This window comes from Trachypithecus francoisi, unplaced genomic scaffold, assembly GCF_009764315.1.
Source record: "Trachypithecus francoisi isolate TF-2019V2 unplaced genomic scaffold, Tfra_2.0 Contig00226, whole genome shotgun sequence".
In the NCBI taxonomy this organism is placed as follows: Eukaryota; Metazoa; Chordata; class Mammalia; order Primates; family Cercopithecidae; genus Trachypithecus; species Trachypithecus francoisi.
In genome coordinates, this window is record NW_022680514.1 from 79847 (window position 1) to 102050 (window position 22204).

The following is a 22204-nucleotide window of genomic DNA, read 5'->3' on the forward strand; positions in this document are numbered from 1 at the left end:
TGCTGTGCCTGCAATAGCGGCCACACCTGGCAGATCTGCCCGTTGAACCTGGAGCACACACAGACGCCCAGGGCACCTTACTGCTCCACACTGTGCCCATACTCCATACATCGCCTGAGGACAGGGGGCTGGGAAAAGAGGAAGACGTGGGCCAGAACACCGGGCAACCCTGACCTCCAGACACCTAGGCTCACCTCCTAGGAGGTGGCGCTGAAGCAGCTTCCTCCATGCCCTTATCTACCTCCATTGCCCGTGCCGCTTCCTTTTTGTATTTTTCTTTTTTTGATACAAAGTCTTGCTCTATCGCCCAGGCTGGAGTGCAGTGGCACAATCTCACCTCACTGCAACCTCCACCTGCCTCCCAGCTTCAAGCAATTCTCCTGCCTCAACCTCCTGAGTAGCTGGGATCATAGGACTGTGCCACCACTCCTGGCTAATTGTTGTATTTTTAGTAGATACAGGGTTTCACCATGTTGACCAGGCTGGCCTCAAGTGACCCACCCACCCAGGCCTCCCAAAGTGCTGGGATTACACACGTGAGCCACAGACGAGGCCTCCTGCACCCCTCCAGGAGCTTCCCCGCCATCTGAGGGGCACCCGATTTCCTCACCCTCCCACTGGCTGCTACACACTCACCCCTTTGAGGACAAGGTAGTAGAAGTCAGTGGCCAGCATGTCGGGGTGAGGGCCTGTCTCACGTTCTCTCAGTGAACCTGGGGGTGTAGGTGGACAAGTGGTGGGCCCTGGGCACCCTGGCATCTGACGCTGTTAGGCCCAGGATCTGTCGCTCTGCCACGATGTCAGTGCCTTGGGCAGATCCTCTCTTACCCATTCGGTTCTGTCTCACTCTCAGCTTGAACCATCTTCTGATAATTATTGATAACATTTACATGTGCTACTAACACTTACTGGCCTGTAGGTTTTACTGGTCTTTATGTTTTCAAATAGTCCTTGTGTTTAGTATGCATCAGATGTTCCTGGAGATTAGTTTTCTGTTTTAGGAGACAGGGTCTTGCTCTGTTGCCCAGACTGGAGCGCAGCAGCCATCATAGCTCACTGCAGCCTGAACTCAAGGGATCTTTCAGCCTCCACCTCCCGAATAGCTGGGACTAAAGGCGCACACGCCACTGTGCCCTGCTAATTTGTTGTTGTGGATTTGGGCTTTTTTGAGACAAGGTCTTGCTGCATCACCCAGATTGGAGTGCAATGGTGCAATCATGGCTCTCTTAATCCTTGACCTTCTGGGCTCAAGGGATCCTCCCACATCAGTCTCCTGAGACCACAGGTACAAACCATCATGACTACTAATTTAATTTTTTTAATGTTAGAGACAGGGTCTTGCTATGTTGCTCAGGCTTGTTTTGAACTCCTGGGTTCAAGCAATGCTCCTGCCTCAGCCTCTCAAAGTGCTGCGATTACAGGCGTGAGCCACCAGGCCTAGTGACTGGAGAATTTATTAAAAATACAAATTGCTGGACAGCCATGGTGGCACACATGTGTAATCCCAGCACTTTGGGAGGCCGAGGCGAGTGGTTCACCTGAGGTCGGGAGTTTGAGACCATCCTGACCAACGTGGTGAAACCCCATCTCTACTAAAAATGCAAAATTAGCCAGATGTGGTGGCACAGGCCTGTAATCCCAGCTACTCGGGAGGCTGAGACAGGAGAATCGCTTGAACTCATTAGGTGGAGTTTGCAGTGAGCTGAGATGGCACTGCTGCACTCCAGCCTGGGCATCAAGAGCAAAACTCCATCTCAAAGATAAAAATAATAAAACAAATACAAATTGCTGGGGACCACCCCCAGAATCTCTGATTCAGCCATCTAAAGTGGGGCCTCACCTCACATTTCTCAGGAGTTCTGAGGTGATGCTGGTGCTACTAGTTGGGGTACAAGCTTCGGGAAACACGGCTTTTTTGCTTTTTTTTTAGGTGGAGTCTTGCTCTGTCACACAGGCTAGAGTGCAATGAGATCTCTGCTCAATGTAACCTCCATCTCCTGGGTTCAAGCAATCCTCCCACCTCAGCCTCCCAAAGTGCTAGGATTATAGGCAGGAGCCTCCATGCCTGGCCCATGTCTTGAGGTCTTGCCAGCTGTCTGCCAGTGGGGAAGTAAACAGAATGATGGCCCTGGGCAACGTGGAGAAGGGAGGCCAGGAAAGCGGTGGGGTTCCAGGTTTTGTACCTTCAGGCGGTGCTCATTGGCTGTGTGGATGTCCTCATCATTGGTGTGAGTTTGAAAGTGCCCTGGGCCCACTCCTCAGCCACCAATAGTGGGTAGCAACAATGCCAGGGGTCAGGGGATCAGACATCAGCAGCTAAGAGAGCCCCAGCCCTGGTCCCACCCTATCCCTGGTGACTGACTATTCCTGTCCAGGAGCTGAATCCTGGAAACACACCCTGGGAGGGGGCATCTGGGGCCCTGCACACCTTTACCCATGAGCCATGTGGGCCACAGGGGTTATTAAAGAATGCAGAGAGGCGGTCAACAAAGCACACAGCTAAACAGCACGTGAGAATATACTTAGTTCAACATGAAACCACAGACTGGCAACACTGCACTATTCCCTCAGGGATTTGGTGGAAGCCTGTGGCCACAGGGAGGGGGCCTTGGGTGGCTTGGGCTGTGGTAAATACCTTGTATAGGCTATGGAGCATCTGGTCCATCTCGGCCTTGGTGAGGAGCCCTGAGATCATGCCACTGGACTACAGCCTGGGTGACAGAGGAAGACTGTGCAGGGGCCATTGAAAATAATATGCTGAGAATAGATAGGGCTCAAGGACAGTGTCTCTAGCTAGTTGCACTTTCAATGAACTCCAGTAGTCAAGGATACTATCTCTAGTTGAACTTTTAATGAACTCTAGTAGGCGCCAAGAAGGCAGACAAAATAAGAAAGAACTTAGAAACAAAGAACTAAGCAGTAGGTTATATCTGGGTGCAGAAAGTTTGTTTTGTATTATGTCATTTTTGCTGACGTGGGATTTATGGGGTATAAATAAAGTGAGGCGGAGGCCTTAGGCGCGGCCGCCATGTTCTCTGTTTGTCTTTGTCTTTTGTGTCTGTGTCTGTTCATTCTCCACTACCCCCGGCACGGGCCCCAACAAGTGGCGCAGCGAGCAGGGTGCACAGGGTGAGTAGTGGGGAACAAGAAGGGGAACCCCCTAGGAGCGGGTAAAACCCGGGAATTAATTAAGGGGAACCTTCTTAAGCTTTCATTATGGGGAATTTCAGTTCCTTGGCCTCGGAATATGTAAGATTATTATAAGGGCTTCTACTTTCTATTGGGGTTGATGTAAAAGAGAGAACTTTGCGGAAATTGTTTGCTCATGTGGAACAACATTGCTCTTGGTTTCAATATCAAACTGAAGTACAATTAAATAAGCGAGAATGGCAACAGGTTGTTAAAATCCTTCGTCAAGCGCATCAGCGCGGCGATGTAATGTCAGCGTCTTTGTGGGCCCTTTGTGCCACTATTACTCAGGCTTTGGAGCTCTTAGAGACAGACTCTGAAAAGGAAGAAGGCAGGGATGAGGGGTCTTTGAAGTCTCCGCTAGCCGTTTCTCCTCCTTTAGATAATTTTGTAACTGAAGGAGAAGGTCCTTTGCGTGATAATGTGTCTCATGAAAAGGAATCAGAAATTCAAAAGGAGCTTCAGCCGGTTGTTCAATTGTTACAACAAATTTTACAATTGCAGTTATCTCCCCCTCAGCCTTCTCCTCCACCCACTCCTGTTTTTACTTTTCCCGTGGTTCATCCACCTCCATCAGTACCTAAGGCAGAAGAGGAGGACAGTTTTCCCCCACCGCCACCGTCAGTGGAAATGCTGCCTCGTTCAGGCACAGTTTTTGCTGTTCCTGCTTCTACTGCCAAAGCTGTAATTAAGGTATTGGATTCTCAAGAGGATGAGGATCCTTTACAATTGTTCCCCATTATTAGGCAACCTTTTGGTCCTAATGACCAATTTCCTCAAGGGGGTATAAATGTACAGTATAATGTTCTTCAATTTAAGTTTCTTAAAGAAATGAAGGCAGCTATTGCTAATTATGGCCCTCAATCTCCTTTTGTCATGGGGCTTTTAGATTCTTTTTCATCTGAAAATTTGTTTTTGCCTCTTGCTTGGGAGACTTTGGGGAAGGCTGTTTTGGATCGCTCTCAATGGCTTCAGCTACGCAGTTGGTGGCTGGAAGATGCCAGAGAGCAGGCTCGCCGTAATGCCGCTAGAAATCCTCCAGGGCCAACAGAGGAGCAATTAACAAGCACTGGTCAATTTGCTACCATAGAGGCTCAATCTGGACTTGAGGACATAGCATTATCGCAAGTTAAAGCACTTTTTTTAAAGGCTTGATGTAAAGTAGAACCATTAGGAAAAACTGCCTTGTCTTTTGTCAAGATTTTACAGGGCGCAAATGAACCTTATCCTGATTTTGTGGCTCGGCTTCAAGATGCTGTAATAAAGACTGTGGGTAGTGGGGCTGCCGGTCAAATTCTGGTAACCACGTTAGCTTTTGAGAATGCAAATCAGGAATGTCAGAGGCTGTTGCGTCCTTTAAAAGCTGCTGGAAACTTACAAATAGAAGATTTTATTAGAGCCTGTGCAGGAGTGGGAGGGGCTGCTTACAACGCTCAGTTGTTTGCTGGAGCTTTATCTAAGGCATTCATGGGAAAAAAGGGAGTTTGCTTCCAATGTGGAAAGACCGGTCATTTTAAAAAGGAGTGCCGTAAGTTTTCTAATAGGAGTGACTCCTCTAAAGTAGAAATTAAAAAGCTTCCTACTGAGCCCTGTCGTCGTTGCGGCAGAGGACGACATTGGACTAATGAATGTCACTCTAAGGTAGATAAAAACGGTAACTCTCTCATTTCTAAATCGGGAAACTTGCAGAGGGGCCCTTCAGCTTGGGGCCCCCACAACAATACAAGCCCTTTTCAATTGCAATTTCCAGTCAGCTCAGGGGTTCAGCATCAGCAAACCAGTCAGCCAATGTTAACCCCCAATTTTCAGTAGCTCAGCTTTTCTCTGCTACTTCCGGTAGCGCCGCTGCTGATGTGGCGATTTTACAAACTGTTGAACTTACCCCAGAAATGGGAGTTGTTAAATTAGCCACAGGTGTTTTTGGGCCATTACCTTCACATACTGTTGGATTGCTTATAGGACGAAGTAGTAGCATTTTACAAGGTTTACAAGTTCATTTGGGTGTTATAGATTCTGATTATAAAGGGGAAATTCAAATTATGGCCCAAGCTCATAAACCTATATCTCTGAAAAAGGGGCAGCGAATTGCACAACTCCTTGTATTGCCCTATTTTCAGTTTCCTTCACGGAAGCAAGAAAGAATTGGAGGTTTTGGAAGCACAGGTAAACATATTTTTTGGGAAACTTTAGTAACTCAACAAAAACCTTTGTTTCCCCTTGAAGTGGAAGGAAAAATTTTTCAGGGTTTGGTCGACACTGGAGCTGACGTTTCTATTATTGCCTCTGATCAATGGCCTTTACAGTGGCCTAAACGGCCTGTTGCTGTTTCTCTTACAGGATTAGGTTCTGCCTCTGAGGTGTATCAAAGTTCTCAATCCTTAAATTGCCGAGGGCCAGATGGTCAAATGGCCCAAGTTCAGTTTTATATTGTTCCTATTGCCCTAAATTTATGGGGGCGAGATTTATTGCAACAATTTGGAGCTTTTGTGTCTATTCCTCAAGTTTCTAATTCTGCCAAGAATATGATGTTCCGCATGGGCTACAATCCTCTTGAAAAATCTTTAAACATGTAGCCACTGTTCAACAGCCTCAAGCCCTTCCCTTGACATGGAAAACTAATATTCCTGTGTGGGTTGAGCAGTGGCCTTTAACACGTGAGAAGCTTGAGGCCTTGGAAAACTTGGTTCAGGAACAATTGTCCTTAGGTCATATAGAGCCTAATACTTCTCCATGGAATTCCCCTGTCTTTGTGTTAAAAAAAAATAAATAAATAAAATAAAATAAAATAATAATAATAATAATAATAATAAAACAAAATAAAAAATAAAAAATAAAAAATAAAATAAATAAATAATAAATAATAAAATAAATAAAAATAAAAAATAAAACAAAAACAAACAAATAAAAAATAAAAACGGTAAATGGAGACTATTAACAGATCTTCGTGCTATCAATGCATGTATTCAACCCATGGGATCCTTGCAACCTGGCCTTCCTAACCCTTCTATGATTCCTCAAGATTGGTTGCTTATGGTTATAGATTTAAAAGATTGTTTTTTTTCTATTCCTTTGGATCAAAACGATTGTGAACGTTTTGCCTTTTCTGTCCCTGTTTTTAATAATTCTCAGCCACTTTCTCGATATCAATGGAAGGTTTTGCCTCAAGGAATGTTAAACAGCCCCACCTTGTGTTAAGAGTTTGTTCATCGAGCTCTGGATCCTGTTCGAAAATGTCATCCTTCTGTTCTTTTATATCATTATATGGATGACATTCTTCTTGCTGCACCCACTAAAAAAGAGCAGCAAGATGCTTTTACATCCTTACAAACGCAACTTTCTTTATACTCACTTAATATTGCCCCAGAAAAAATTCAAATAAATTTTCCTATTCAATATTTAGGTTATACCTTGGGAGCGCAAAATATTCGGCCCCAAAAGATTCAAATTCAACGTGATCATTTAAAAACATTAAATGACTTTCAAAAGCTTTTAGGGGATATTAATTGCATGCGTCCTGTTTTGGGAATACCAACGTATCAGTTACAACATCTTTTTTCTATTCTAGAAGGAGATACAGCTCACGTCATTTAACTCCTTTAGCTTTACAGGAACTCCAGCTTGTAGAGGAACAACTTCAAAAGGCCCATCTATATTATATCCTTCCCGACGTTCCCCTTTCCTTTTGCTTATTTCATACTTTACATTCTCCTACAGGTATGATTCATCAAACAAATCGGCCGTTAGAATGGATTTTTTTGTCCAACAAAACATCTAAACGTTTGGCTACTTATATTGATCGTTTAGCTGAATTGATCATCAAAGGACGGCATCACTGTCGACAACTTTGGGGAGGAGACCCTTCCTTCATTATCTCTCAATTCACTCATAGTCAAATTACTTATCTTCTTGCTACTTCTGATTCTTGGCAAGTTGCTTGTGCCTCATTTGTCGGACAATTTTCTACCCAATATCCTAAGTCTCCAATTTTTTCATTCTTCAGACAACATTCTGTATTGCCCTTTTCACCCATATCTTTATTTCCTGTTCAAGGCCCTACCTTTTTTACTGACGCTAGTAGTAATGGTAAAGCTGGATATTGGAGTCTTCATCAATCTCGAGTTACAGTTTACCCTTACCCCTCGGTGCAACAGGGAGAACTGTTTGCTATTCTCATGGTCTTACTTGATTTCCCTTCCACCAGTTGTAACATTGTTAGTGATTCTCAATACGCCGTCTATGTTACTTCTTATATTTCTCAAGCCACTCTACCTCTTTGTGCTACTTCTTCTCTTCAAAAACTCTTTTCTTTATTGTCTTCTACTTTGAGCCAGCGTTGAGCTCCTTTATTCATCACTCATCTTCGTTCTCATTCTCAACTTCCTGGACCATTAGTTCATGGCAATACTCAGATTGATTCACTTTTAATCGGCCATCTACAGGCTACAGAACAAGAACATGCTCTACATCATACTAATAGTTCTGGTCTTCAGCGACGATTTCATTTAACTCGTAAACAAGCTCGTTCTCTTATTCGAGCTTGTCCTTCTTGTGCTCCTTTGAGCAATCCATCTTTTCATCCCGGAGTTAATCCACGAGGTACTCAAGTTAATCAGATTTGGCAAATGGACGTCACACATGTCCCTTCTTTTGGATGATTAAAGTATGTTCATCATACTATTGACACTTTCTCTCATTTTCAATGGGCAACTCCTTTACCATCTGAAAAAGCTGATTCTGTTATTACTCATCTTTTGGCTTGTTTTGCCGTCATGGGCATTCCTCTAATACTTAAAACTGATAATGCTCCTGCCTATGTTTCTTGTAAATTACAAGTTTTTTTACAGCAATACAATATTCAACATCTCACTGGTATCCCGGGCAACAGTCAAGGCCAGGCCATTATTGAGCGCGCAAATTTAACCTTGAAAACTCAACTGTTAAAACAAAAAGGGGGAAATGAGTCCCCCAGAAATCAGATTTTAAAGGCTTTGTTTATCTTAAATTTTTTGAATCAATGGAGACAATTGCAGGACTCCGCTGCTGTAACTCATCTTTCCTCACCTCCTTCGACAATAGTCCCCGTCGATAATTTAAAGGTTTGGTATCCTAATGAAGAAGGTAAGTATGCACAGGGGCAAGTTCTAAAACAGGGACGGGGTTATGCTCTTATCCTTACAGGGAGTGGACCTGAGTGGTTTCCTACAAGGCGATTGAAACCCTGTTGAAAAGAAACTGGACTCAGCATGCATCTCTTCCTTTGTTGGATGTGTCTCAGCGGAGGACTTATTTCCCTTAGTGAGGCTTTGTATGAATATTGGACTTATATTCCCTTTCCACCCTTGTATCAGGGAGTCGCCTGGGGGGAGGCGGAAGTTAAGGTTTTCACCAATGACACTACTTGGATGCCGTCCCCCTATATGGACAAGGACAACATAGAACGGGAAATGGGAATAATAAACAGCACATACCAATTTGGAGTGGAAGGACTTCCAATTTGCATGGGAAATAGTCCTCATTGTCTCCGGAAATCACATGAAGCTTGGGCTGTTCGCTATAATCATAGCCATGTGGCTGCCAATACTGTTATTATTGTAACTAGAAGTTTTCATTATAATCATACTGTATATATTAATGAGACTATTCCTAGTTCCTTACCTTTTTGTCCTATTCCAGAGGTTTCCCCTAATATTGAAGTATTGGAGTGGCAACATTGTCGGGGAATTAAGCCCCGGATTTTATTAGAATATAATGGGTTGCAAGTAATTGATTGGAGTGTGCACGGTGATTTTCAAACAAAATTTAGTCACATACCTTTAAGATGGCACCGGGTAAATAAAAGTATTGTTGCTGACGGTAATGAAACTTTAGTATGGCGTGAAGGAGGCTTGTCGCCACCTATGCCTCATCTTAGATACTCTTTACAAGTACAAAGTCATCTTTGGAAGTTATTAGCTGCAGGTGATGCCATTAGTACTTTCGTGGGAAATATGTCCCTTAATCTTTCTAACCCGAATAACCCTTTTCATATTCAATTACGGCGGAATGTCTCCTGATATATTATTGCTTGTGTCCGAAAGCCTTACCTATTGTTAGCAGGACATTTAACATGGGATAATGATACGGGGATTGTTAATTGTAAAGATACGTGTACATTTTTGTCTTGCCTCAATCATTCTTGGTGGCGCAGTTTTACGGGGGATATTTATATCCTCAGGGCTCGTAAGGAAATTTGGCTACCTGTCAACCTTACGCGACCATGGGGGGCATCACCTCTTGAGACTTATATTTGGACTTCCCTTCAATGGACCCGTCGGGCTCTTGGACTTATAATTGCCTTGGTAATGAGCCTTGTTGCCATTGCCTCCACCGCGGCTGTGGCGGGGCTCGCGTTACATCAAGGCATACAAAATGCTAAATTTGTACAGCAATGGCATGAACAATCTCACCGGTTGTGGCTGCAACAACGAAACATTGACTCCCAACTTGCCGAAAGATTGGACAACGTGGAACAAGCTTTGACATGGCCTGGAGATCACCTCACTGTCCTCAGTACTCGAGTAACATTGCAATGTGATTGGAATTCCACGCAATTTTGCGTAACACCTGTGCCTTTTAATGTTTCTTAGAATTGGACCAAAATCCGAAGATTAATAGGCCATAAAAATATTAGTTTGGACATCCAAGAACTCACTCAAAATATTTCTGTAGCATTTCAACAACAATTGCATGTATTGTCCGGAGCAGCTATACTATGCAGGAGATGGGTCAACGCCTTGCTGCTCTTAATCCATGGACTCAGATGAAAACATGGATTTCTACAATCTCTGGAAGTATATTGCTTTGGGTGCTTGGATTGAGTCTATTTCTCCTAATAATCCGATGCTCCCTCCGTCGCATCCCAAAACAAAAGAAAAACCAGGAACAAGTATGGGCTGCCTTTCTAAGATTGAGGCAAAACAAAAAAAAAAGGGGGGAAATGCAGGGGCCATTGAAAATAATATGCTGAGAATAGATAGGGCTCAAGGACAGTGTCTCTAGCTAGTTGCACTTTCAATGAACTCCAGTAGTCAAGGATACTATCTCTAGTTGAACTTTTAATGAACTCTAGTAGGCGCCAAGAAGGCAGACAAAATAAGAAAGAACTTAGAAACAAAGAACTAAGCAGTAGGTTATATCTGGGTGCAGAAAGTTTGTTTTGTATTATGTCATTTTTGCTGACGTGGGATTTATGGGGTATAAATAAAGTGAGGCGGAGGCCTTAGGCGCGGCCGCCATGTTCTCTGTTTGTCTTCGTCTTTTGTGTCTGTGTCTGTTCATTCTCCACTACCCCCGGCACGGGCCCCAACAGACTGCATCTCAAAACAAACAAAACAAAAGAGAACAAAGTGAGTGATTAAATGTAGCTCTAAGATCGCACTCATGCTCTCAGTACATATTATTTACTGCATGCTATGTCAGATATTGCAGAGTACCCAGGAAACAACAATAAATAGGACTTCTTCTCTCTCCGGAGCCTACAGTTTTATCAAAGAGAGAGCCAAAGAAATAACGGCAGTGCCTGGCGAGAATGCTGGGAGAGCCAGGTTCGGGCTGCAACAGGGGCAGAGAATGGGAAGGGCTCCCTCAGCCTGGGGGAGTTGAGGTAAATCTTCCCACAGAGGGGACAGCTATGAGGATACTTGGACACCGAACAGGAATCTTTTCAGCCATGCATCGTGGGACTCATGCCTGGATTCCCAGTACTTTGGAGTCCAAGGCACGGGAATCACTTGAGGACAGGAGTGCAAGAGCAGCATGATAGCAAGACTCCATCTCTACCAAAAATTTTAAAAATAGGCTTCACATGGTGGTGATGTCTGTAGTCCCAGCTACTCAGGAGGCTGAGGCAGGGGAATCTCTTCAGCCCAGGAGTTCAAGTCTGCATTGAGCTATGATGGCACTACTGCACTCCAGCCTGGGCAAAAGAACAAGACCCTGTCAAAACAAAACAAAAAAAAGACTAACACAGTGGATCACACTTGTAATTCCAGCATTTTGGGAGGCCAAGGCAGGAAGATCAATTGAGTCCAGGAGTTCGAGACCAGCCTGGGCAACATAGCAAGATCCTATCTCTAAAGTCTTTTTTTGTTGTTGTTACAGATGAAGTTTCACTCTTGTTGCCCAGGCTGGAGTGCAGTGGTGTGATCTCAGCTCACCGCAACCTCTGCCTCCTGGGTTCAAGTGATTCTCCTGCCTTAGCCTGCCAAGTAGCTGGGATTACAGGCATGCACCACCACACCCGGCTAATTTTGTATTTTTAGTAGAGATGCGGTTTCTCCATGCTGGTCAGGATGGTCTCAAACTCTCAACCTCAAGTGATCCTCCCATGTTGGCCTCCCGAAGTGCTGGGATTACAGGTGTGAGCCACTGTGCCCAGCCAGCCCTATCCCTAAAGAAAAGAAAGGATCTTTTAGTAGGTGGTATGGTGCCAACATGGGAATTTCAGGCAGAAGAAACAGCTAAAGCAAGAGCAGGAGGGCAAACGAGGGCAGTTGAAACAGATCAGTGGCTGGGAGTGAGGGGAAGAGAATGAAAACCCAGGAGAGAGCAGAGGACACTGAGTGTCCTGACCAGGGATTAGGGCTTTGTCCTGTGGGCCAGGGAGAGCCAATGACAGGACTCCCAAAATTTTGATTTCTGGCCCGGTGCAGTGGCTCACACCTGTAATCCCAGCGCTTTGTGAGGGTGAGGAAGGAGGATCACGTGCAACATTGCAAGACCCCATTTCTTAAAACAAACAAACAAACAAACAAACACACCCTACAACAGGAAGAGGTGCCTCTTGGGGCTGAGAACATCCACGTGTACCAATTTAGATCCTGAAATTACCCTGCTCCACAGGCAGGAAACATGGTCACAAAGAGGCCCAAAGGAGGCAGGCCTGTGACTCCGCTCTGACACTCATGAGTGCGCAGCTGGGAAGGGCTGTGAGAGGCAAAGTAGCTGCCAATGCACTGCCCTCAGCCAAAGCCCAGGGCCCCTGCCACTGGAACCAACTCCTCTCCAGGCAGCAGTCCCATCACTGGGCTTCCCCTCACCTTGCAGTGGAGAAGCGCTCCCATCCAAGGGGCCAATGCAGTCAATCTCACGGAAAATCATTTTGGTTTTGTTTTGGAGACAGAGTCTTGCTCTGTCACCGTGGCTAGAATGTAGTGGCCCAATCTCAGCTCACCACAACCTCTGCCTCTCACAATCAATTACCTCTGTACCTCAGCCTCCTGAGCAGCTGGGATTACAAGTATGCACCACCACATCCAGCTAAATTTTTGTATTTTTGGTAGAAAGGTTTCACCACTTGGCTGGGCTGGTCTCAAACTCCTGACCCCAAGCATCTGCCTGCCTTGGCCTCCTAAAGTGCTGGGATTACAGATGTCACCACCATGCCCAGCCGTCACAGAGAATCTTGAGGCAGCTTTCAGCCTGGCCAACATGGCAAAACCCCATCTCTACTGTAAATATAAAAATTAGCCAGTCATGGTTGCACGTGTCTGTAACACCAGCTGCTCAGGAGGCTGAGCCACGAGAAGTGCTTGAACCCAGGAGATGGAGGTTGCAGTGAGCCAAGATCGCACCATTACATTCCAGCCTGGACCACAGAGCAAGACCCTGTCTCAAAACAAACAAACAATGGAAAACAAGGAAAATATAACAATATCGTGGCGCCTCTGCTTTCTTCTCTAACTTGAGATGTATTTTACGTAAGGGCATATGATCTTCTAGTCCTAGACTGAGCTCTCTAACATCACTCTCCCCCCCACCTCTGAATCCTATCCCCGCAGAGGAGCAGCCATCCTTCCAGATACACAGAGCTAAGGTCACTGGGCTGGCCACTGCCAAAAATGAGACTGATTCCCTGAAACAGCTCTTGAAAACAGGAGGTGGGTGGATGCAGATTTGGGAGGGATGTTAATGCACCAAGCAAACAGGGAGTGCAGGCTGGGATGTAGGCATGGGGCTGGGTGTGAGGTGCTCAGTAGTGACTCAAATCTAATTCCACAAGTCCTGGGCAGTGGGAGTGGAGATGCATGCACAGAGAAATGGTGCAAGTGCCGGGCAAGGTGGCTTATGTCTAGAATGCCAGCATTTCAGGAGACTTACTAGAGACCAGGAGTTCGAGACCAGCCTGGGCAACATAGCAAAACCCTGTTTCTACAACAAATGTATAAAGTAGGGCAGGGCATGGTGGCTCATGACTTTAATTCCAGCACTTTGGGAGGCTGAGGCAGGTGGATCACGAGGTCAAGAGTTTGAGACCAGAATGGCCAACATGGTGAAACCCCATCTCTACATTTAATCATTCACAGTGGCTTCACTCACTTTGTTCACTCACTTTGTTCTGTGAGTGCCTCACAGTGGCTTCCCAGGGCCAGGTTCCTGCCTGATTGCCCCTCGGCAGCCTCGACAGGCCCAGCTACTCCAGCACCGTGGCCTGTTTCGGCCCAACTCATGCCTCTCGTGGCCCGCCCAGAGGAGAGAGCTCCTGCCTCACACTGACCTCTCTTGGCCGAGGTCCTCCCTCACGCCGGTGCATTTTGGCACAGCTCATGCCTCTCACGGCTTCTCCAGGCCCAGCTCCTGCCTGTGGGTTGCCTCTCCAGACCCAGCCTCTACCTCGCAGTGGGCTCTCTCCGGGCCCGACACTTGCCTCGCCGTGGCCCCCTTGGGCCAAACTTCTGCCCTTCTGTGGCCCAGCTCCTGCCTCCCAGTGGCCTCTGTAGGCCAAGCTCATGCCTCAACAACAGCCTTTCCAGGCCTAGCGTTTGCTGCTTTGCATCCTCTCCAGGCCCTGCATTTCCTTCAATCGGCCTCTCTGGGCCCGGCTCTTCCTCTCAGCATCCTCTGCAGGCCCAAGTTACCCTCAAGTTGGCCTCTCCGGGGCCAGCTCCTGCCTCCCCGCTGCCTCTGCAGGCACAAGTCGTCCTCAAATCAGCTTCCCCAGCCCCAACTCTTGCCTTTTGGCAGCCTGTATGGGTGCACAACTTCCTCCTATCAGCCTCTCCAGGCCCAGCTCCTCCTGCCTCCCCATGGACTCTTTAGGCCCAGCCCAGCTCGTGCCTCTTGGTGGCCTTCCCAAGCCCTGCTTTTGACTTTTGTGGCCTCTTCGGTGCCAGAACTTGACCTCCAGTGGGCCTCTCTGGGCCCAGCCGCCTGCCTCCCAAAGGCCTGTGTACAGGTCCAGCTTCTACTTCACAGTGGGCTCTCCCACGCCCAGGCCGCAGCCTCACTGCGGCCTCCCCAGTCCAAAGTCCTGCCTTCCGGCAGCTTCGACAGGCCCCACTCCTCCCTCCCGATGGCCTCCTCAGGCCCAGCTCACCCCTCACAACTACCTTTCCAGGCCAAGTTTGTCCCCTTTTGGCGGACACTGCAGTCCCAAAAGCTCCTCAAGTTGGCCTCTCCAGCACCAGCTGCAGCCTCCCGGTGTCCTCTCCAGGCCCAGCTCTTCCTCCCGGCTGCGTCTACAGGCCCAATTCCTGCCTCATAGCAACCTCTTTAGACTCAGCACACGCGCAGCTCCTGGCACCCAGGCCAGCTCTTGCCCTCAGCGGCCTCTCCAGGTGCACAACTTCCTCCTGTTAGCCTCTTCAGGCCCAGCTCCTGATGACTCCCAATGGCCTCCTTAGGCCCAGCCCAGCTCGTGCCTCTCGGCAGCCTTCCCAGGCCCCGCTTTTGACTTTTGGCGGCCTCTTCAGGCCCAGAACTTGACCTCCAGGCAGCCTCTCTGGTCCCAGCCTCCTGCCTACTGAGGGCCTGTATACAGGCCCAGTCTCTGTCTCACAGTGAACTCTCCCATGCCCAGGCTGCAGCCTCACTGCAGCCTCCACAGTCTGAAGCTCCTGCCTTCGGGCAGCTTCAACAGGCCCCCCCTCCTCCCTCCTGATGGCCTCCTCATGCCCAGCTCACCCCTCACAACGGCCTTTCCGGGCCCAGTTTGTCCCATTTTGGCGGCCTCTCTAGGCCCAAAAGCACCTCAAGTCGGCCTCTCCAGACCTGGCTGCAGCCTCCCGGCATCCTCTCTAGGCCCAGCTCTTACTCCCGGCTGCTTCTAGAGGCCCAACTCCTGCCTCACAGCAACCTTTTTGGACTCAGCACCCGGCCAGCTCCCAGCAGCCTTTGGAGGCCCAAAACTTCCTCAAGTCAAGCTCTCCAGGCCCAGCTCAGGCCTCACGGTGGTCTCTCCAGGAGGCTCAGCTCCTGCCCTAAGACAGAGTCTCCAGGCCCCCAACTTCATACAGGTGGCTCCTCTAGGCCCAACTTGGGCCTCCCGGTGACCACTGCAGGCCGCCACATCATCCTGATGTCAGCCTCTGCCAGACCAACTCCGGCCTCCCGGCGGCCTCTCCATGTGCAACACGGGGCCTTAAGTGAGTCCCTCCAGGGCCAGCCCCTGCCTCCCATCGGCCTGTAGGGGCCCATTCTCGGCCTCCCTTGTGGCATCCTCTCCAGGACCAGCCCTTCCCCTTCCTCTTGGCTATGTCAACAAGCCTGACTCCCATCTCACAACAAGCAACCTCTGTGGGCTCAGCTCCTGCCCAGGTCCAGACGGTCTTTATAGGCCCAAACATTTCTCCAGTCAAAACTCTGTAGGCTTACTTTCTGCCTCCCGGTGGCCTGCACAGACCCAGCTCTGGCTGGAGAACAGCCTCAACAGGCCCCGCACTTGTGTGACAGGGACCTCTCCAGGCCCGACTCTCACCTCACGGTAGCTTCCCGGGACCAGGTTCCTGTTTGCCTGCCTCCTGGCAGCCTCGACAGGCCCAGCGCCTCCCACACCATGGCCTGTTTCGGCCCAGCTGATGCCTCTCGTGGCCCGCCCAGAGGTGAGAGCTCCTGCCTCACACTGACCTCTCTGAGCCAAGGTCCTCCCTCACGCTGGCCCATTGGGGCCCAGCGCATGTCTCTCATGGCCTCTCCAGGCCCAGCCCCTGCCTGTGGGCGGCCTCTCCAGGCTCAGCCTCTATCTCGCAGTGAGCCCTTTCTGGGCCCGCCTCTTGCCTCACTGTGGACCCCTCAGGCCAAGCTCCTGCCCTTCGGCAGCCTCTGCAGGCCCAGCTCCTGCCTCCCAGTGGCCTCTATAGGCCAAGCTCATGCCTCAACAGTGGCCTTTACAGGCCTAGCATTTGCTGCATTGCATCATCTCCAGGTCCTGCACTTCCTCCAGTCGGCATCTCCAGTCCTGGCTCTTCCTCCCGGTGGCCTTTGCAAGCTCAAGTTGCCCTCAAGTCAGCCTCTCTGGGGCCAGCTCCTGCCTCCTTGCAGCCTCTGTAGGGCCAAGTCTTCCTCAAGACAGCCACCTCCCACCTCGCTCTCGCCTCTCGACGCCCTCTCCGTGGGCACAACTTTCCCCCATCAGCCTCTCCAGGTCCAGCTCCTCCTGCCTCCCAATGGCCCAGCCTAGCTCATGCCTCTTGGTGGCCTTCCCAGGCACCGCTTTGACTTTTGGTGGCCTCTTCAGGGTCAGAACTTGACCTCTAGTTGGCATCTCCGGACCCAGCCTCCTGCCTCCCGAAGGCACATATACAGGCCCAGTGTCTGCCTTACAGCGGACTCTCCCATGTCCAGGCCACAGCCTGACTGCGGTCTCCCCACTCTGAAGCTCCTGGCTTCCGGCAGCTTCGACAGGCCCTGCTCCTGCCTCCCAATGGCATCCTCAGGCCCAGCTCACCCCTCACAATGGCCTTTCTGGGCCCAGTTTGTCCCTTTTTGGTGGCTTCTTCAGGCCCAGAAGCTCCTCAAGTTGGCCTCTCCACATCCGGCTGCAGCCTCCCGGCATCCTCTCCAGGCCCAGCTCTTCCTGCCGGGTGCATCTACATGCCCAACTCCTGCCTCACAGCAACCTCTTTGGATTCAGCTTATGCCCAGCTCCTGGTGGCCTTCGTAGGCAAAAAACTTCCTCAAGCCAACTTCTTCAGGCTCATCTCAGGCCTCCTGGTGGCCACTCCAGGAGACTCAGCTCCCGCCCCCAGACTTCCTCGAGGCGGCTACTCTAGGCCCAGCTTGGGCCTCCTGGTGACCTCTGCTGGCCCCCACATCGTCCTGAATTCGGCCTCTCCAGGCCCAGCTCTGGCCTCCTGGTGGCCTCTCCAGGTGCAACATGGGGCCTCAAGTGGGCCACTCCAGGGCCAGCTCCTGCCTCCCGTTACCCTGTAGATGCCCATTCTCAGCCTCCCTTGTGGCAGCGTCTATAGGCTCAGCCCTTTCCCCTTCCTCCTGGCTGGGTCAACAGAATCGACTCCTGCCTCACAACAAGCAACCTCTGTGGGCTCAGCTTCTGCCCTGCTCCCAACAGCCTTTGTAGGTCCAAACCTTTCTCAAGCCAGAGGTCTGTAGTCTCTTCTTCTGCCTTCCGGTCACCTGCACAGACCCAGTTCTGGCTGAAGAACAGCCTCTGTGGGCCCCGTGCTTGCCTCCCAGGGACCTCTCCGGCCCCAGCTGTCACCTCACGGCGGCTTCCTGGGACCAGGTTCCTGCCTGCCTGCCTCCTGGCAGCTTTGACAAGCCTAGCTCCTACCGCACCATATCCTGTTTCAGTTCAACTCATGCCTCTTGCAGCCCACCCAGACATGTGAGATCCTGCCTCACAGTGGCCTCTCTGGGCCGAGGTCCCCCCTCACGCCGGCCTGTTGGGGCCCAGCTTGTGCCTCTCGTGGCCTCTCCAGGCCCAGCCCCTGTCTGTGGGCGGCCTCTCCAGGGCCAGACTCTACCTCACAGTGGGACCACTCAGGGCCTGCCTCTTTCCTTGCCGTGTGCCCCTCGAGCCAAGCTTCTGCCCTTCAGGGCCTCTGCAGGACCAGCTCCTGCCTCCCAGTGGCCCAGCCCTGTTGGGGCCCGTGCCGGGGGTAGTGGAGAATGAACAGACACAGACACAAAAGACAAAGACAAACAGAGAACATGGCGGCCGCGCCTAAAGCCTCCGCCTCACATTATTTATACCCCATAAATCCCACGTCAGCAAAAATGACATAATACAAAACAAACTTTTTGCACCCAGATATAACCTACTGCTTAGTTCTTTGTTTCTAAGTTCTTTCTTATTTTGTCTGCCTTCTTGGCGCCTACTAGAGTTCATTAAAATTTCAACTAGAGATAGTATCCTTGACTACTGGAGTTCATTGAAAGTGCAACTAGCTAGAGACACTGTCCTTGAGCCCTATCTATTCTCAGCATATTATTTTCAATGGCCCCTGCACAGCCCAGCTCGTGCCTCTCAGCGGCCTTACCAGGCCCCGCTTTTGACTTTTTGTGGACTCCTCAGCTCCAGAACTTGATCTCCAGTTGGCCTCTCCAGGCCCAGCCTCCTGCCTCCCAAAGGCCTGTATACAGGCCCAGCCTCTGCCTCACAGCGGGCCCTCCCATGTCCAGGCCACAGCCTCACTGCGGCCTTCCCAGTCTGACATTCCTGCCTTCTGGCAGCTACAACAATCCCGGTTTGTGCCTCCCGATGGCCTCCTCAAGCCCAGCTCACCACTCACAATGGCCTTTCCGGGCCCAGTTTGTGCCCTTTTGGTGACCTCTCCAGGCCCCCAAGCTCCTCAAGACAGCCTCTGCCGACCCAACTGCAGCCTCCTGGGTTCTTCCCCAGGCCCAGCTCTTCTTCCCAGCTGTGTCTACAGGCCCAACTCCTGCCTTACAGGAACATCTTTGGACTCAGCTCCCGCCCAGCTCCTGGGAGCCTTTGTAGGCCCACAGCTTCCTCAAGCCAAGCTCTCCAGGCCCAGCTCAGGCCTCATGGTGGCCTCTCCAGGAGGCTTAGCTCCTGCCCTCCAATAGAGTCTCCAGGCCCATAAACTGTCTCCAGGTGGCTCCTCTGGCCCAGCTTGGGCATCCCAGCCACCTCTGCAGGCCCCCATATTGTCCTGAAGTCAGCCTCTCCAGGCCCAGTTCCAGGCTCCCGGCGGCCTCTCCAGGCACAACACAGGACCTCAAGTGGGCCCCTCTGGGGCCAGGCCTACCTCCTGTTCACCTGTAAAAGCCAAGCCTCTGCCTCCCTCGTGGCAGCCTCTCCAGACCCAGCCCTTCCCCTTTCTCCTGGCTGCATCGACAGGCCCGCCTCCAGCTTCGCAACAAGCAACCTCATTGGGCTCAGCTTCTGCCCAGCTACTGGCAGTCTTTGTAGGCCCAAAGCTTTCTCCACCCTGAGATTTGTAGGCCCACCTTCTGCCTCCCGGTGGCCTGCACAGACCCAGCTCCAGCTGAAGAGCAGCCTTTGTGGGACCCGTGCTAGCCTCCCAGGGGCCTCTCCAGACCTGGCTCTTAGATCACAGCAGTTTCCTGGGGCCAGGTTCCTGACTGCCTGCCTCCCAGCCGCCCCGACAGGCCTAGCTCCTCCCACACCATGGCCAGTTTCAGCTCAACTCATGCCTCTCATGGCCTGCCCAGAGCTGTGGGCTACTGCCTCACACTGGCCATTCTAGGCCGAGGTCCTCCCTCACGCTGGTCTGTTCAGGCCCAGCTAATGCCTCTCATGGCATCTCCAAGCCCAGTCCCTTCCTGTGAGCGACCTCTCCAGGCCCAGCCTCTACCTTGCAGTTTGCCCTCTTCGGACCCACCACTTGCCTTGTCATGGCTCCCTTGGTCCAAGCTCTGTCCCTTCAGTGGCCTCTGAGGGTGCAGCTCCTGCCTCCCAGTAGCCTCTGTAGGCCAAGCTCATTCCTCAACGGTGGCCTTTCCAGGCCTAGTGTTTCCTGCTTTGTATCCTCTCCATGCCCTGCACTTCCTCCAGTCGGCCACTCCAGGCCCAGATCTTCCTCCCAGCGGACACTGCAGGCCCAACTTTCCCTCAAGTAGGCCTCCCCTGGTCTAGCTCTCACCTCTCGGCGGCTTCTCCAGGTGCCCAACTTCCCCCCGTCAGCCTCCCCAGGCCCAGCTCCTCCTACCTCTCGGTGGTCTCTTTAGGCCCAGTCCAGCTCATGCTTCTCGGTGCCCATCCCAGGCCTCGCTTTTGACTTTTGAGGGCTGCTTCAGGCCCAGAACTTGACCTCCAGTCGGCCTCTCCGGGCCCAGCCTCCTGCCTCCCGAAGGCCCATATACAGGCCCAGACTCTGCCTCACAGCGGACTCTCCCACACCCAGGTCTCAGCCTCACTGCGGCCTCCCCAGTCCGAAGCTCCTTCCTTCCGGCACCATCGACAGGCTCTGCTCCTGGCTCCCAATGGCCTCCTCAGGCCCAACTCAACCCTCACAACGGCCTTTCCGGGTCCAGTTTGTCCACTTTTGGTGGCCTCTCCAGGCCCAAAAGCTCCTCAAGTTGGCTTCTCCAGACCTGGCTGCAGCATCTTGGCGACCTCTCCAGGCCCAGCTCTTCATCCTGGCTGCATCTACAGGCCCAACTCCTGCCTCACAGCAATCTCTTTGGACTCAGCCTCTGCCCAGCTCCTGGCAGCATTTGTAGGCCCAAAACTTCCTCAACTCAAGTTCTCCTGGCACAGCTCAGGTCTCACGGTGGCCTCTCCAGAAGGCTCAGCTCCTGCCCTCTGATGGAGTCTCCAGGCCCCCAAACTTCCTCCAGGAGGCTCCTCCAGGCTGAGCTTGGGCCTCCTGGTGGCCTCTGCAGGCCGTCACATCGTCCTGAAGTCAGTGGCTCCAGGCCCAGCTCCAGCTCCCTGGCGGCCTCTGTGGGCACAACACAGGGCCTCAAGTGGGCCTTTTGGTAGCCTCACCAGGCCCAGAACTTGACCCTCTAGTCAGCCTCTCTGGGCCCAGCGTCTTGCCTCCCGAAGGCCCGTATACAGTCCCAGCCTGTGCCTCACAGCGGACTCTCCCACGCCCAGGCCGCCATCTCACTGCAGCCTCCCCTGTCCGAAGCTCCTGCCTTCTGCCAGCTTTGGCCATGCTCCTTCTGCCTCCCAGTGACCTGCACTGACCCAGGTCCAAACCTTTCTTCAGTCAAAGCTCTGTAGGCCCAACTTCTGCCTCCTGGGGGCCTGCACAGATACAGTTCGGCTGGAGAACAGCCTCTGCCAGCCCTGCACTTGCCTCCCAGGGGCCTCTCCAGGCCTGGCTCTCGGCTCACAGCATTTTCCCGGGACCATGTTCCTGCCTGCCTGTCTCCTGGCAGCCCCTACAAGCCCAGCTCTGTGGGCCCCACGCTTGCCTCCCAGGGGCCTCTCCAGGCCCAGCTGTCGCCTCATGGCAGCTTCCCAGGGCCAGGTTCCTTCCTGCCTCCTTCAAGTGGGCCCCTCCAGGGCCCACTCCTGCCTCCCATTGGCCTGTAGAGGCCCATTCTCTGCCTCCCATTTGGCGGTATCTCCTGCCTTCAGGTCCAGCTTCTGCCTCCCAGTGGCCTCCGTAGGCCAAACTCATGCCTCGACGATGGCCTTTCCAGGCCTTGTCACATTTAACACATTTCTAGAGTTTCTCACCAGTATGGTTTGTTTCTTAGAAAAGAATGAGGTGTGGTTAAATGCTCCATCACATGTTTTATGTCTGTGGAGTTTCTCTCCAGTATAAAATTGCTTAGTTAATAATTAATAAGGATGAAGAACCAGTTAAAGGCTTTGCCACATGTTTCTTCTATAATTGCTGGAGTTCTCTCTAATATCAATTATCTTACATTTATTCAGATTTAAGGACTTTTTAAAGACTTTTAAAATTGTCATATTCCTTATTGTAGGGTTTCTCTTTGCATTAATTGTCTTATGTATAACAAGGGTTCAAGTCTAGTTAAAAGTTTTACCACATTCTTTGCTGTTGTAGGGTTTCTCTCTAGAAAGTGATCAGATATTGTGTAAGTCCTGAGATGTGCTTAAAGGTTCTGTCACATTTTTAACCCTTGTAGGGTCTAATACAAATTCTCTTAGGCTTTGGGAGGCTGAGGCAGGTGGATCACCTGAAGTCAGGAGTTCGAGACCAGCCTGGCCAACATGTTGAAACCCCATCTCTACCAAAAACACAAAAATCAGACAGTGTGGTGGCATGCACCTGTAATCCCAGATACTCAGGAGACTGAAGCAGAAGAATCAATTTAACTGGGAAGGCAG

The 22204-nt window shown here is 50.8% G+C and overlaps 2 protein-coding genes and 1 pseudogene across 2 annotated transcripts; all 3 read left to right on the forward strand.

Annotated features, from left to right (window-relative positions):
- Positions 1–673: 673 nt before the first annotated feature.
- LOC117079856 lies at positions 674–15215 on the forward strand. The gene is made up of 2 exons (XM_033204085.1): positions 674–681; positions 13582–15215. Exons 1-2 carry the CDS (start codon positions 674–676, stop codon positions 14708–14710), a joined length of 1137 nt encoding a protein of 378 aa, XP_033059976.1. The 3' UTR covers positions 14711–15215.
- LOC117079892 (putative uncharacterized protein FLJ46235) lies at positions 15117–17177 on the forward strand. Its single transcript, XM_033204231.1, is given in 5 exon segments — positions 15117–15155; positions 15247–15426; positions 15429–15493; positions 15814–16046; positions 16199–17177. Coding segments are annotated over 5 exon segments (813 nt in total). The 3' UTR covers positions 16495–17177.
- On the forward strand, positions 16900–18979 carry LOC117079940 (annotated as a pseudogene).
- The last annotated feature ends 3225 nt before the right edge of the window (positions 18980–22204 follow it).